Source organism: Trachypithecus francoisi, unplaced genomic scaffold (genome assembly GCF_009764315.1).
Source record: "Trachypithecus francoisi isolate TF-2019V2 unplaced genomic scaffold, Tfra_2.0 Lachesis_group11, whole genome shotgun sequence".
Classification (NCBI taxonomy): Eukaryota; Metazoa; Chordata; class Mammalia; order Primates; family Cercopithecidae; genus Trachypithecus; species Trachypithecus francoisi.
This window is the reverse complement of record NW_022681456.1, coordinates 120,518,316-120,533,354: the sequence shown is the minus strand read 5'-3', so window position 1 is coordinate 120,533,354 and position 15,039 is coordinate 120,518,316. Positions and strand designations below refer to the sequence as shown.

At 57.6% G+C, this 15,039-nt stretch overlaps 1 protein-coding gene across 1 annotated transcript in view; it reads left to right on the top strand.

Moving 5' to 3' along the window:
- The window catches only part of LOC117090902 (SH3 domain and tetratricopeptide repeat-containing protein 1-like), a 15,569-nt gene extending 1,487 nt beyond the window's left edge, over nt 1-14,082 (top strand). The window contains 9 exon segments of the mRNA XM_033223496.1: nt 875-916; nt 2,639-2,956; nt 2,959-4,353; nt 6,645-7,009; nt 8,900-9,017; nt 9,724-9,859; nt 10,548-10,552; nt 10,911-11,074; nt 13,711-14,082. Coding sequence (XP_033079387.1) covers nt 875-916; nt 2,639-2,956; nt 2,959-4,353; nt 6,645-7,009; nt 8,900-9,017; nt 9,724-9,859; nt 10,548-10,552; nt 10,911-11,074; nt 13,711-13,968 — 2,801 coding nt within the window. The 3' untranslated portion in view covers nt 13,969-14,082.
- The last annotated feature ends 957 nt before the right edge of the window (nt 14,083-15,039 follow it).

Below are 15,039 nucleotides of genomic sequence, written 5' to 3'. Positions count from 1 at the left end.
ATTTATATTTATTGCTTCTAATATCGCAGGGGGTTGTACACCTACCTGTGATGTCATTCCTAATATCCAGGGACGAGAGCATGGTATTAGTTTTAATATTGCAGTAGGTGTACACTCACCCTGTGACACTGATCCAATATATCTACGGGGATAGAGTATGACATGATTCCCAACATAGCATGAACGGACAGCCACCTGGTGATATTGCTCCTAGTATTCACAGAAGAAGCGTATGATATTACTCCCAATATCGCAGGGAGGGTACAGCTTTTCTATAATATGTTCCAAGTATCCGGAGGGGGAGAGGATGATAATAATTCCAGTATCGCAGGCTGTGTTCACCCCCCTGTGATATTAATATCCTGGAAGGGAGAGGATGATATGACTCCCCATAGAGCAGAGGCGGAGGACACCCAGCCTGGATATTTTTCCTAATATCTCAAGTCAAGAGGTTGATATTTCTCCCAGTATTGCAGACACTGTACACCCCCGTGTGATACTCTTCCTGATATCCGAAGGGGAAGGATGGTATTAATCCCCATATCGCAGGAGGTGAACACCCACTCTGTGCTATCTTTCTGAATTTGCAGGGGGAGAGGGGATAATATTCCAATATTGCAGAAGATGTACACGCTCCCCCCGTGATATTGTCCTTAATATTCCAAGGCACAGAAGATGATGTTACTCCCATATCGCAGAAAGGTACACCCCCCAGTGATGTTGTTCCTGTGATCCAGGAGGAAGAGGAGATATGACTTTCAACCCCTGCACCCTGCAATGCTCTCCCCTGCCACCACCAACACCCAGCTCAACCTGACATAGGACCAGAGGTGCTGGCTGGGGGTGTTCATTGCTTCTCTTTCTCCCTTGCCAGACTCAGTAGAGGAGGTTGAGATTGAGCAGCCACAGGAACAATGTGAGTTTTGCCGGTGGCTCAGGCTTCCTCTGGTTATGAACTGGGCCTTGGGATAACACCAGGATAGGTGACAGAGCTGAGTATGGTGGGCATTGGATCCGGCTGTCACCCCTCTATGGTGTGGGCTGGGGACTTGGGGGACGTCGCCTGAGGTGGGCCTGAACCTCCTGTCTACTCTGGCACTGGAGGCTGTGGGGTCCCACACTTCTTCCAATGAACATGCTGGCCCCCGCCTGGTCCCCGACCGAGGTGGGACATCCTTTCCACTGCTGGGGCCCACATGGAGCTGTGGGTTCCTTTCTCATGACCTGGAGAAGCTGCAGCTCGCCCTGTGCTCTGCCTCAGAGATGGGAGGTCACACTGCCCTCAGCGGGTGGCAGAATTCAGAGCCTTAGGTTGCAGGGGCCTCAACTGAGGTCGCTGAAGGGTCTGCTCCTTCCTGAGGGGCTGATTCAGGGAGGCCCTCCCGTCTCCCCTCTAGGGCTCTGTCTCTTCCCCTCACGCAGGGTCCGCCTGTGGACAGCCTGGTGATGTGGACGCCCCAAGGGCCCTTGGAAGTTCCCTGGGAATGGGATCCATCCCAGTACATTTGGGATGCAGCACAAGGTCCCAGAGGAGGCCCAGGAAGCCAGTGGAGAAGGGAAGGCTGTTGTAGGTTTGCCTCGGGGAGGGGGTGGTTCCGCCCTCTGCCAAAGTCCCTGGAGCAAAGGCACGTGGCTCTCCAGCTGCCCTGGAGGCCAGGGTGGTGGCTGGGAGGGGCTCTGCCAGGTGGGGGAGATTTCTTAGCTAATCTAGTGTAGTCAAATCAGACATTTGTCTCTAAATCATATTTATTTTTTTAATTCCAGGGCTTTACAGACGAATAAGGAGACAGTTTGTATTGAAAATATTTTTTACATGTGAGCTTGAAACAGAGTCTGCTTAAATCTAGGTTTTTTCCTTCCCAGTAATGCCTCCTTTCATCCCAGGTTTTCCAACAGGAAATGCGCTTGTTTGCTCACCTCTGGAAGGGGGCTTTGGCTAGGAATCCACTGAAGCCAGCAGGTGCCAGCAGGCTACTTGAGCAGCCTGGCCTTTGTGAACCCTTTAGGAACTGTGGGCTTCAGGTTTTCAGACCCTCCAAGGTGAAGGTGGCCACAGGGGTCTGGAAGCTTTCCCATCCTTCCTGCAGGGATGGTCCGTTTCCCTGCACGGAGCTGGGTACCTGGGTACAACACCCCTGTCCTGTGCCATCGGTGGCTTTACCAATTTTGCATAGCAGCTTTTGAGCTGATCAGTAGCTCTGATCGGCTGTTGAGGATTTCATGGATTCCTGTACCCCACCGGGGGCCCATATGCTGACAGAAGTGACATTTGTAGTTGTGGTGCTGCATACACATGGGGCCAGCTAGAAGGCTTTGATTCTTTCTAAAGGGAAAGGCATCTCTGAGGGATCGCTGAGCTGACATAGTCTCGTCAAACCATGCTGTCAGGTGGGCGACAAAGCAGGACAGGATGATTTTGTAGGAGAGTCGGGCCACGGGCCTGCGTGTTCTCTCTGTCCCCATAGTGCCAGAGTTCCTACGTGCTCCAGGCCCTGGGTTTGCATTGCACATAATTCTCAAGGGCTCATGGCAAGCTGCACTAGGGACACAGAGGGCAGGGATGCGGGGACCCTGTCCCCAGTGGACCAAGGACTCACTGCTGGACTCTAATCTGTCTAGGTGTTTTTGTGAGTTGCAGAAATACCTCCACCTTGCCTGGGCCCGGAGCCACAGGAGACCCTGCAGAAGGTGAAGAATGTTCTGGAACAATGCAAGTCCTGCCCAGGCTGCCCCCAGGAGCCAGCGTCCTGGGGTCTCTGTGCGGCATCCAGCAATGTGAGCTTGCAGGATCCTGAGGAGCCCTCCTTCTGCTTGGAAGCTGAGGACGACTGGGAAGACCCAGAGGCCCTGAGCTCACTGCTGCTGTTGCTGAACACCTCCGGGTACAAGGCCAGCTTCCGTGGCCTGTACAACGTGGCGCTGCCATGGCTGAGCAGCGTGTTCTGCAGCTTTAGCGACAAGAGGAGCTGATTGGGCACCTGGCACAGGCCCAAGGGGCGGCCAAGAAAGCTGGCCTCCTCCTGGCCCTGGCCAGGCTCTGCTTCCTCCTGGGGCAGCTGTGCAGCAGGAGGCTCAAGCTGTCCCAGGCCTGGGTGTGCTTTGAGGAAGCACCGGGGGCCCTGGAGGGCAGCTTCGGGGACCTGTTGCTGATGATGGCTGTGTACACCAACGTGGCCAGCATTTAACGGAAGCAGAAGAACCGGGAGAAGTGTACACAGGTGGTTCCCAAAGCCATGGCCCTCCTTCTGGGGACGCCTGGCCATGTCTGCAGCACTGAGACAGAGGGGGAGGTCCAGAAGCTGGCACTGCGGCGGGCGGTGGGCGGCCAGAACCTGCAGGCCGAGGCACGGGCCTGCTTCCTGCTGGTCAGGCACCACGTGTACCTCAAGCAGCCCGAGGAGGCCCTGCCCTTCCTAGAGTGGCTGTTGCTTTTGCACAGGGACTCTGGAGCCCCAGAGGCTGCATAGCTCTCAGACTGCTCCCTACTCCTGGCTGACATCTACAGCTGCAAGTGCCTGCCCCACCTGGTGCTGAGCTGTGTCAAGGTGGCCTCATTGAGGGCACAGGACTCATGGGCCGGCTCGCTGAGGAGCGTGAACCTGGTGCTCCAGAACGTCCTCCAGCCCCACAACCTCCCCACCCAGACTTCCCACTACCTCAGGCGAGCGCTGGCCTCCCTAACCCCGGGCACAGGCCAGGCACTGTGCAGCCTTCTCCACGCCAGCCTGGCCCAGCTGTACAGCCACCATGGCTACCATGGCCCGGCCATCACCTTCATGACACAAGCCAGTGCTGTTGCCAGAGTCCGTGCCATTGTGGACTGCCTGGTGGCTCTGGCCTGGCTGCATGTGCTTCATGGGCAGGGCCCGGTGGCCCTGGACATCCTGCAGTCTGTCCAGGATGCAGTGGTGGCCAGCGAGGACCAGGAGGGCGTGAATGCTAACATGGTGGTGATGGCTCTGAAGACGACGGGCCCGACGAGGCAGGCAGCCAAGGGCTACTACCATACCCTACGGGCGGCTCGGGACCTGGGCCTGCGGAGGAACCAGGCAGTGGTGCTGGCCAACTTCAGGGCCCTGTGCCTGCACATGGGTGCCAGCAGGCTGGCCCAGCACTACCTCCTGGAGGCTGTGCGGCTGTTCTCGAGGCTGCCCTGTGGGAAATGTGGCCCGGACTTCACCCACGTGCTCCTGCAGCTGGGCCACCTCTGCACCCGTCAGGGCCCAGCCCAGCAGGGCAAGGGCTACTACAAGTGGGCCCTTCTGGTCGCTGTAGAGATGGGCCACGTGGAGAGTGAGTGCCCCGGTTCCTCCTGTGCACCTTCCGGGCCACTCGGGTCAGGGCACACCTGGGGTTTGTGATTCAGAAACAAGCGGCGGTTTTTCCACCATCAAAAATGCCGAGTCGTGGCCAATAGCAGATGTTGGCAAGCGCCCTGTGCCCTACTGGGGCAGCCAGCTCTTCCCGGTTTGCCCAGGGACCATCCTGCCTTGAGCACTGAAAGTCCTGCATGCTGGGAATCCCTGGCCCTAACCCTGTGGTCAAGGCAGGCTCTGCTGCGCTGGGACTTGGGGCCCCTCCATGAGCCAGGCCCTGAACGCCGGTCCTTGTGCCCGTGTTACCTGCTTGGTATCTTGGCAGCCTGTGCAAGGCTGCCATCCCACTTCACAGAGGACATGGGCAGATGATTGCCCAAAGCTGCAGAGCAATTCATGCAAAAGCAGCTCGTTGTGCAGAGTGTGCCAGGCCCCACCCACAAATGGGGTTTGTGGGTCCTCGGGTGGCAGTGGCTGAACGTGGGAATGTGAGCTTCAGGCCAGAAAAGCCACAAAGGGTGAATGGAGTGATGGCAGGGCAGCACTTGGCCCCGGCTAGGGAAGCCTCTTTAGTCTGGGACCAGAGGGTTGAGAGGATTTAGTCAAGTAATAGGTGTTGGGGGGGGTGGGGAGGAGAGAGTGGTGGAGAGGGGCTGGTGGTGTAGCCTGTGTGAAGGCCCAGGGGTGAGCTGGTGAGGGTGAGTGAGCGGGGATGAGTGGGGTGTGAGTGGTGGTGAGTGATGGAGGTGAGTGAGCGGGAGTGTGAGCGGGGATGAGTGGGGTTGAGTGAGCCAGGCTTACGCAGGGAGGTGCAGAGTTGGGAGTGGGTGGGTTGGGTGCTGGATGGTGAGAAGCTCTGCTGGAGAGCTAAGCAGGGCCTGGGGCCTCAGGCTGTGGCTTGGCCTTTCCCCCAAGAGCACTGGGGAGCCATGGAGTGCTATAGAACAGTCACTGCAGACTGAGCAGGGAACGGACGGTAGGTGGGCAGGGCTGTCCGAAATCTAGGCCGCAGAGGATAGATGAGGAAGTTGAGTCTAGGGAAATGGCCAAGACAAGGGATACTGTTGTGGGTCCCCTCTGCCCTGCAGCGCTTTGTCCATCCTCCCAGGATGGACATCATGGCATAGTGAGACCACTCAGAGGTGCCTCCTGTGGCCTGGCCCAGAGCCCCAGGGGCTGTGGCCAAATCTGCCCATTTCCCAGCACAGGCCTGGCACCCACTCCTGGCCCTAGGAGGGATGAGATTTTGGAAAGGACCGTGTGAAGGGGCCCCGGTCCCACACATCTGCCCAAGGAGGGGTGGGGGTTCAGACCCAGGCTTCTTCCCCAGGGGCATTCTCTGACTGAAAGGAGGCCCTCCAGGAACCCAGCGCCCCAGCCCCCACTGCGGGAAGGGGTGCAAAGGGGGCGGGGTAGCAGGGCCCCAACAGCCCCTGTCCTTGGGATCATTTGGTTCCTTGGCATCAGATTCTTTGAGCTGCTGGGCCTGGGGTCGTCCCAGGGCTGTGGATGGCCCGTGAGTCCCAGCTTGAGCCTCCCTTGTTGGGTGACACGTCTTCCCATCCCTGCCTGCACACCTCCCCAAAGGTCATCTCAACCCCAGCAGAGGCAGTACGTGCACTCTGGGCTGTTCTTACTATGGTGGCTTTCGTCATCTGACTTGTGCCTGCCCTGTGTCTTCACTCCTGGCCTTCATCTGTCCCCTTAAATGTGACCACAGCAGCCACCTGTGGCTTCTCTCCACAGAAGACAGAGCCAGTTGTGACACCTGCTTCCCTGGGGCAGGGTTTCAAGGTCTCACGTCTCATGTGGCCCACTCGGCTTTCCCCGAGTATCCTGACCTGGTGGGGTAACCATGGCCCTGGCCACCCCACTCAAAGGGCCCGGTGACATTGCTGCAGTTACACCCCCTCGAGTGTCGGACTTACTGAGAGAGCAGGGAAGGAGCCAGATTCCATGGGGACCTGGGAGACTGACTCCAGTTTTGGCCTCAGGTTCACAGAAGGAAAATGGGCCAGTGTGCTAGAGCCATGCTTCTCAAAGTGTGGTGCCTGGACCAGCAGAGCAGCATCCATGTCACCTAGGAGCTTGTGGCAAGTGGGAGTTTTAGGGCCTGCCCCAAGCCTGTGGAGCCAGAAGCTCTTGGGGCAGGGCCACCAAGCTATGCAGACAGGCGTCCGTGTGACTGTGGTGCCGGCACATCTTGAGAACCATCGGCCTAGCCTCTGAATACTAACATCTCCTCGTGCGTCTGGAGAAGACACAGGCCATGTCTGGGAGGCAGGGGAGATGGACTAGCACACTCCTCCTGCCACAAGGCAGCATGATGCTCGATTCCCTCAGAAGGATGTCCTTCATCTTTTCCATGCCATGTGTTCACCCTGGCCCTCCCAGCAGTCTGGGAAGGACAGAACACTGCACACACAAGAGGGCCATTCCCAGTCCCCACATCCCAGATTCATCTGTCACCAGACACACGGGAAAGGCAGACTGGTTCCAGGAGGATGAGAGCCCTCTTTCTGACACCTGTGTCTGATTCCGGGGCCTACAAATCCGCTTTGGACTACACGAAAAGAAGTCTGGGGATTTTCATCGACCTCCAGAAGAAAGAGGCAGCGGCACATGCCTGGCTGCAAGCAGGGAAGATCTATTACATCCTGCAGCAGAGCAAGCTGGTGGACCTGTACATCCAGGTGAGTGGCAAGGGATGCAGGAGGGCCCCTGTGCTGTTCACTCTCTGTCCATCCATCCATCATCTATTTACCCGTTCATCATTCCATCCATCCATCCTTCATCCTTTTATTATCCATCTATTCACCCTTCTATCCATCCATCTGTCCATCCACCCATACATTCATCCTTCCATCATCTGTTTACCTGTCCATCATTTATCCATCCATCCCTCCGTCCATCCATCCTTCCTCATCCATCCATCTGTGCACCTGTTCGTCCATCCATTCACCTGTTCATCCATCTTTCCATTATCCATCCATTCAGCTGTTGATCCTTCTATCCATCTTCCATCCTTTTATCATTCATCCATTCACCCGTCCTTCCATCCTCCATCTCCTCACCTGCTCATCCTTCTATCATCTATCCATCTGTTCATTCCATTCATCCATCGTCCATCCATTCGTCCATCCTTCATGCATTTTTACAATCCATCCATTAACCCACCATCCACCTGTTCATCCGTCCATCCATCTTTCCATCCACTCACCTCCTGTTCATCCATCCATCAACCATCCATTCACCTGTTCATCCTTCCTTCCATCATCCATTCACCTGTTCATCCATTCATCCACTCACCTCCTGTTCATCCTTCCATCTATCCATCATTCATCCATCATCTATCCATCTGTTCATCATTCCATTCATCCATCCTTCATGCATTTTTATAATCCATTAACCCACCATCCACCTGTTCATCTGTCCATCCATCTTTCCATCATCCACTCACCTCCTGTTCATCCTTCCTTCCGTCATCCATCCATTCACCTGTTCATCCTTTCATCCATCCATCATTCATCCACCCATCCGTTCATTCATCCATCAAACATCCATTCACCTGTTCATCCTCCCATCCATACATCATCCATCCTTTCACGCATCCATCATTCATCCATCCACCCACCAATCTACCTATTAATACATCCTTCATCTGTCCATTTGTTTATCCATACATTTGTCTATCCACCCATCCATCCATATGTACATACATCATCTACCCACCCATACATATTCTAACCACCCACCCACCAATTCATGTCTATTCGTCTGTCCGTCCATCCATGCATCCATCTATCCACACACCCATCCATCCGTGTCTATACATCTGCTGATCCATTCATCCATCCGTCTATCCACCCACTCATTCCTAAGCCACTGCTGAGCATCTGTTGTATGCCTTTTCCCTCCAACTGGTTCCCTCATATCCTCCCCCAGTGGCCAGCATCTTCTCCCTGAGGGCAGAGGCGTGGCCACTCAGTTAACACACAGAAGAACCTGCTCCAAGCGACACGTGGCACATCTCCTTACAAAATGCATCTATTGTAGCGGCTGTCTTCAGAGGCTTTCCCAAACACAGTATGATCTGGAACAAACTGTGAAGCCCACGAACCTGGTGAAGCTTTCATTATGGAGCACCTGCTGTATACCTCCTTGAGCTGAGGAGAGGGATCAAGAGCTCATGTCCAAGAGGGGACCAGGCCCACCCACAAACACTGTTGCTGTGCGGCCCTGAGCTGTGGCAGGGATGTGGCAACGCAGAAAGGAGCCAGGGAATGGGCTCCCAGCAATCTGGGGGCCGCAGAGACTAATTTGAGTGCAGGAAGAGTGGGCTAGGGCTAGCCCTGGTGGTAGGATTCACAGGTGTCGGGCTCTTGGGCTGCAGCTGCTCAGTCACCTCCTGGCACTCAGGTTCATCAGTTCACTGTCCTCATGCCAGTGGTGGGGGCAGCCCCAATGCACAGGGTCTGAAAAATGCTCAGGTGTACCTGCAGTGTGTGAGACGAAGGAGGCTGGTGAAGGTGGGCGTGGCCACCTCAGCTGTGGGTCCTGAGGGAATGTCTGCCTCCTTTCAGGTGGCACAGAATGTGGCCCTGTACACAGGCAACCCCAACCTCGGGCTGGAGCTGCTTGAGGCGGCTGGAGACATCGTCAATGGGGCCTGGGAGCGGGAGAAAGCCGTGTCCTTCTACCAGGTGAGCTGGTCTGTGGGCTGATGTGGGTGGCCCTCAGGGGGGGCACCTGGAGGGCTGAGGCACAGGTGTGGCAGGGCAGAGGTCTCCCACCTGGAGGCAGGGCCACCCATGCACATGCTTAGTTTCCTAGTGGTCTCACTGGGAACGATATTGACTGTGCCCCCTGCCCGGGACAAACGCTTGGGGCCTGGACATGGCAATGGCCTTACCCTTTCACCTGATGATCTCAAGCAACCATGAGCGGGAAGTCTTGTCCCCATCTTACAGATGAGGAAACTGAGGCTCAGAGAGGCGCAGGGACATGTCAAAGGACACACAGCATGTCAGTGGGAGGCCCAGGACCCAGGTCTGCATGCACCCCGAAGCGGGGACAGCTTCTCCCTTGCTCTGAGCTCACAGTGTGGCTCAGCCCTGGGCACAGATCCATGTGTTTTTAGAGCAGAGAGTGCTGGCTCCCCCCAGATCCCCGGTGCCCTGGTGGGAGAGGCCGGTCTGAGGCTGCCGGGTGTAGTTGGATGGGCCTTAGGCAACTCTTCAGCCCCCAACTTGGGTGTCTGAACCGTGTGTTATCCCAGAGCACAGAGCTGTGTCGAGATCCAGGGGTAGCTGGGGCATGGGAAGCTCCAAGGACATGTTGGAGCTCTGAGGAGGGTGCTGGGCAAGGTGGGTTCTGCGGGAAGCCTGACCCCACCTGCCTGTGTGGTGGGACCGGACCCTGCCCCTGGCAGTGACTACGGGCAACCGCAAGGCAGAGCTGAGGCTATGCAACAAGCTGGTGGCACCCCAGGAGGGCTTGGAGTTTGCCCACATGGCCCTAGCACTCAGCATCACCCTGGGTAAGTCCCCTGAGCCCCCACCCTGCCAGGACCCACACTTTGCCAGAGCCCAGCCTCCAGGTCTTCAGGGCAGGAGCTGAAACAGCTGCTGGATTTTCCTGGTCTCCTGTCCAGGCAGGCAGATCTGCCCAGCTGGCTTCCCCGTCCGGCCGTGGGGCACAACCTGAGGTCTCTCACGCAGGGCGGAGCTCCCTGCCTGGCTGAGCTCTGCTTCCTCTGCCTCTTCCCGCTGCTGACCACAAGGGCTGCCCAGTGTGCCCTCTGCCTTCCAGACATGCCAGGCATCTCGTTGGTCCTTGTATGTGCCAGGCTGAGTGGCACATTCCCTTTCTCTTGTGCCCTTCCCCCCCTCATCAACCACATGGCTCTCTGGCTGATGAAGTCCCATTTCCCCTTCCAGCAGCCTGCCCCTTAAGGCCAGGCATCCCCTGGTGCTGTGCCAGGGTCGTCTGTCTTCCTCCAGAGACAGGGAGCCCTGCTCAGGCCGCATGCCCCAGCGCCTTGTGCCCCAGGCCCAGATACACAGGTGTGCAGCTGGTGGGAATGCATTGAATGCAGGCTCCACGGCACCCGCCCTGAAAAGGGGAGACATCGGAGACAGCCTAGGTGGGTTTATGCATCTGTGGGGGGACCTGGAGCTCAGGCACGCAGTGATTCCCCAAGGTAGGAGCCTCTGATCATGACACACCCAGGAGGAGTCAGATGTCACGTCTGTGAGTTGCCTGGAGCACCTAGACTGCATGGGTTCTGGGCTCCCCTGGTTAAAAACCAGTGAGCAAAGGCAGGTGGCTATGTGTAGGAACAGAGCTGGGCCATCCAAGTCCAACTTTGCCAAAGCCTCACAGTAGACAGGGGCAGGCCTTATTAGTTCTGCTTTACAGATGGGAAAGTGAGTCTGGGAACCCGGAAGGGACTGGCCAGAGCTGCCCAGGTGACCGCAGGTGCCTAGAGGCAAGCCAGGTGCTGCCCGGGGTCTGAATACCTGCTCCTGAGGGGCCTGTGCCCTACCCCAGGGAGCCACGTCCTCACACCTGCCCCTTTGGCCTGCACCTCAGGGAACGAGCGCATGGCCTACCACCGGCTGGCCCATGGCAAGCTGGCAGAGCACTTCTACCTCAAGGCCCTGTCGCTCTGCAACTCGCTACTGGAGTTCGACGAGGAGACCCTCTACTACGTGAAGGTGTACTTGGTGCTCGGTGACATCATCTACGACCTGAAGGTGGGTGGGGAGGGGCAGGGCTCTGGGTGTTCCCGGCCCCCTTGGAGTGGGATCTCCACAGACCCCAGGGGTCTGGGTTCCAGCCTTCCTTAGGAATGGCCCAGTGGCCTCCCTGGAGCTCTGCACCTGGCTGGAGGAGCCGGCAAGGTTAGCAGATACAACCCAGCTCCCAAGCTGGCCAGGCCCCACCCTCAAGAACTCAGTCTCAGCCTGGGAGGCTGACACATGAATGGGCAATGGTGGCCTCTGGGTAAAGGGGGATCATAGTCAGGGGGCCCTCCTGGAGGAGGTGACACCAAAGCTGAGTGTTGTCAAGTGTCAAGTTGCATTTAACAAAAACAGGGTCGGGAGAAGGACATTTCAGAGGACAGCATCATCCTCACATTGAATCCACATTGCAAGATCCAACCCAAATCCCGGCGCCTCCTCTAGGAAGCCTGCCCAGGGTGCCAGCCTGCACTTTCTGGAGTCCTGAGACACCGTGCATCTTCACATCACCCAGGAAGGGTGGGGTGGGGCCGGTGTCTTACCATCTGCTTCACAGACAGGGAAACCCCAGCACAGGACAGGTGCAGTGGGGCGGGGCCCCAGCCAGCCAGACTGAGGCCTTGCTGGGTCAGGTCTGTCTCGAGGGGAGGTGCTGGGACCGGTGCTCCCTCTGCCCCCAGCCCTGCAAGAGTGGAAAGCTGGGACTGGCAGACTCAGACCTGGGGTGTCTCCACCCTTCCTCAGCATCGCACCGGCACCGCATCAGTACTCCTTATGGGCTCAGGGGCCAGGGCGCTCCAGTCCAGGGACCGAGATCTTGGGGGCCTTAGAACAACATGAGGAGCTGGGGCTGCCCGGGAGGCCCCCGCCCAGTGCTGGCAACACCTGGTGCTCAGAAGCAGTCCCTGTGGCCTCCCAAGTCCCAGCCAGACAGGGAGGTGCCAGGTGTCAGGCCCAGAGGGACGCTGCTCACTGCTCAGGGGCTCACCTGGGATCCAGGGGATGGGCCTCCCAGGAGCGTTTCTCTTGGTTAAGCCTGCCGCCCACTCTGCCTGCCCAGGAGGAAGGAAAGGGCCAAGCAGTACCTGAAAGGCCAATGTGCACGGTTGGGGTCGAGGGGCAGAGACCGCCTTCACCTCCTTCCCATGCACAGCTCTCTGGGCCTCATCGTCACCATGTTGTCAGCGCAGGCCAGCTTCCCACAGGGAGGCCCCCTCAGAATTCCCAAGGGAGGCTGTCTTTCCAAGGCCACACCCTCCTCCTTGTATAGGAGGCTCTGGACCCAGGGCCCAGAGGAGGGGGAGAGAAAGCCAGGCTGGATGGGGCCTGGAAGGCTGGCAGAGGCAGGGGTAAATGGACATCCTTGCCGATTGCCTCTAAAATGGGGTCCCCTTTAGTCTACACATGAGAGTGAGCCCTGGAATAGGGTGGATTAGGTGTGTCCTGACTGAGCCTGCCACTCAGTAGCTGCTGCACACACTAGAGGCACATGGAAATGCACAGGCAAATGCACACAGGCGCACACACAGGCACAGGGACATGCACACTCAGGCATATGCCTGCCTGCACTGAGCAACTCCTTCCTGGAGGAGGACACACACAGGCGCACGCACACACAGGCACACAAACACGCACACGCAGACACATGCTTTGGCTGGCTCCTTCCTGTTTAGTTGGGATGCCTCCACCCCTTTAGGAACCCCTTGCCTCCCACCCCTGGCTGAGTCTGGGGCCTCCTGGGTCCCCCACAGGATCCTGCGCTTCCCTCTGCCACAGCCGGGGCCACCCTGTGTGGTCAGTGTTCACTCCCAGGTCCCTCAGATTGGGAGCTAGGACATTAGGCTCAGCCATGCACCCAGCACAGAGTCCAGTGTTTGACTGGGCGGGGACTCGGGGCCTTCTCACGCCCCTGCTCTGTGTGGGGTGGGGCAGTGAGGGAATGGACTGCTGCATCTTGGACTTTGTCCTTGGCCCTGGGAGCCATCTTGAGATGGTCAAGGGAGACAGGTCAGGCACAAGTCTTAGGTGACCCCCATGTGGAGGCGGCGCCTGGGGAGAAGCCGGGTGGGGGATGGGAGGATCAAGGAGGAGGTCTGGGAGGCCAACCCAGGGATGGTGAGTTTGAGCCAAAGATGCATTGAAAACGGGAGTAGATGTCTGGGGAGTGACACACCATCACTATTTCAGGGAACATTGCCAGAGAGGACACCTGTGAGATGGTTTTGTACCTGGCCTGGCCCGTGGAGGGCCTGGAAATGGTCAGCAAGGACAGGAGCCAGAGGGGAGCCAGGGTCACTCAACGCTGTACCCCTGCTGTGGCTTGGAGCCACCAGTCCTGCATGGAACTCTGAGCAGGCAGGATCTGCCCTGACAGCCCACGGGGAAAGCAGCCACTGCCTGTAGAGAGGGTGGGACTGGGGCAGGAGGCTTGATGTGAGTGGGGGCGTAGGGACAGTCAGGAAGTGTTCCGGGGGTGTCAGGGTTGTCCCCACCTCCTACAGCTGAGACCACAGCAGTGTCACAGGCTTCAGGGTTCATGGGGTGAGCCAGGATTGACTGGACATGTGGAATAACCTGGAGACAGGAACGGCCTCTAGGAAGACAGACTCTGAGTCCCCCTTTTGCTGAGCATGGCCTGTCCCCTTCAGGACCCGTTTGATGCAGCCGGGTACTACCAGCTGGTACTGGCAGCCGCCGTGCGCCTGGGCAACAAGAAGGCACAGCTGAAGATCTACACGCGGCTGGCCACCATCTCCCACAACTTCCTCCTGGACCGCCAGAACTCGCTCCTCTTCTACCAGAAGGCCAGGACCTTCGCCACAGAGCTCAACATCCGCAGGGTCAACCTGCCTCCTCGGCCACTCTGCGGGTGGGCCCCCTGGTTGGCCCCCAGCCACCCTCGCTGAGGACAGCATCCGAGGAAGTGGGTTTGTGCGGGGAGGATGGTCTCCTGCCTCTCCTGGTGTCTCCCGTGGCTCATTTTCTGGGAAATGGAGGTATGAAAGCAGGGTCAAATAGCAATAAAGGTGTTTTTTTTTTTTTTGCAATGACTTTTTTTTTTGCAATGACATACCGAAGTCCCCAAGGCATCCTTCCCTGTGTGCTTCCTGGGGTATGTCTAGGGGCCAGCTCCTTCCCTGGTGGCAGTCCTCTGATCTTGGTGATGAGAAGGACCCTGAGTCCAACAGACCTAGGCCAGGTCACCATGTGTCTCGGTTTCCTCGGCGGCCAGAGGGGAGATGGTGGTGGAACTCCCTGGGCAGCTCCCTGCTCAGAGATTTTGCTGTAGGTCTCCTGCCACCCTTGCCTTTAACCTTCAGGCCACTGTGCCCGGATGTGGGGGCTGCTAGTGCCCCTGTTCGCCATTGAAGAAATAGAGGCGCAGAGAGGTTAAGTAGGCATCTGGCCCACCGTCACACAGCAGATGGGGCAGAGATGCAGAGCCCAGTACACTGACCACCACACCACCCTGCCAGCCTGCAGCCAGGAAGGTGTCCCCCATTAGGACCCAAGGTCAGCTCCTGATCCTCTCTTGTGGTGTCAGGAGAGCCACAGGCCAGTGAGGATGGCCCCGGGGATCCCTCACTCAGTGTCCTCTGCTCCCAGACTTGGCTGGGCCGATCCTGGTCAGCCCTGCAGGAAGTGAGATGCAGGGATCTACACAGACTGCCTGTGTAGACGCTGCTGCCCAGCGTTAAAAGCCTTATCTGGGCTGCCCCCAGCCGTCCCCACGTACTCCTCCCCTTCTGGCCCCTGGCCCTCATCCCAGTCCCAGGAATCCCAGGTTTTCCTTCTTGGAATCTCAGTCCCAGGGAACACAGCTCACACGGTCTCTTTGCCAGTTTACAGCAAGGAAACCGAGGTTCAGACTGGGTGTCCCACGTGGTTCTCACATACACTGCACTCTCCCAGGCCCCTCTTTTAAACACTTTAAATGAAGTGACATTCACATCGCGTGTAATTAACTATTTCAATGC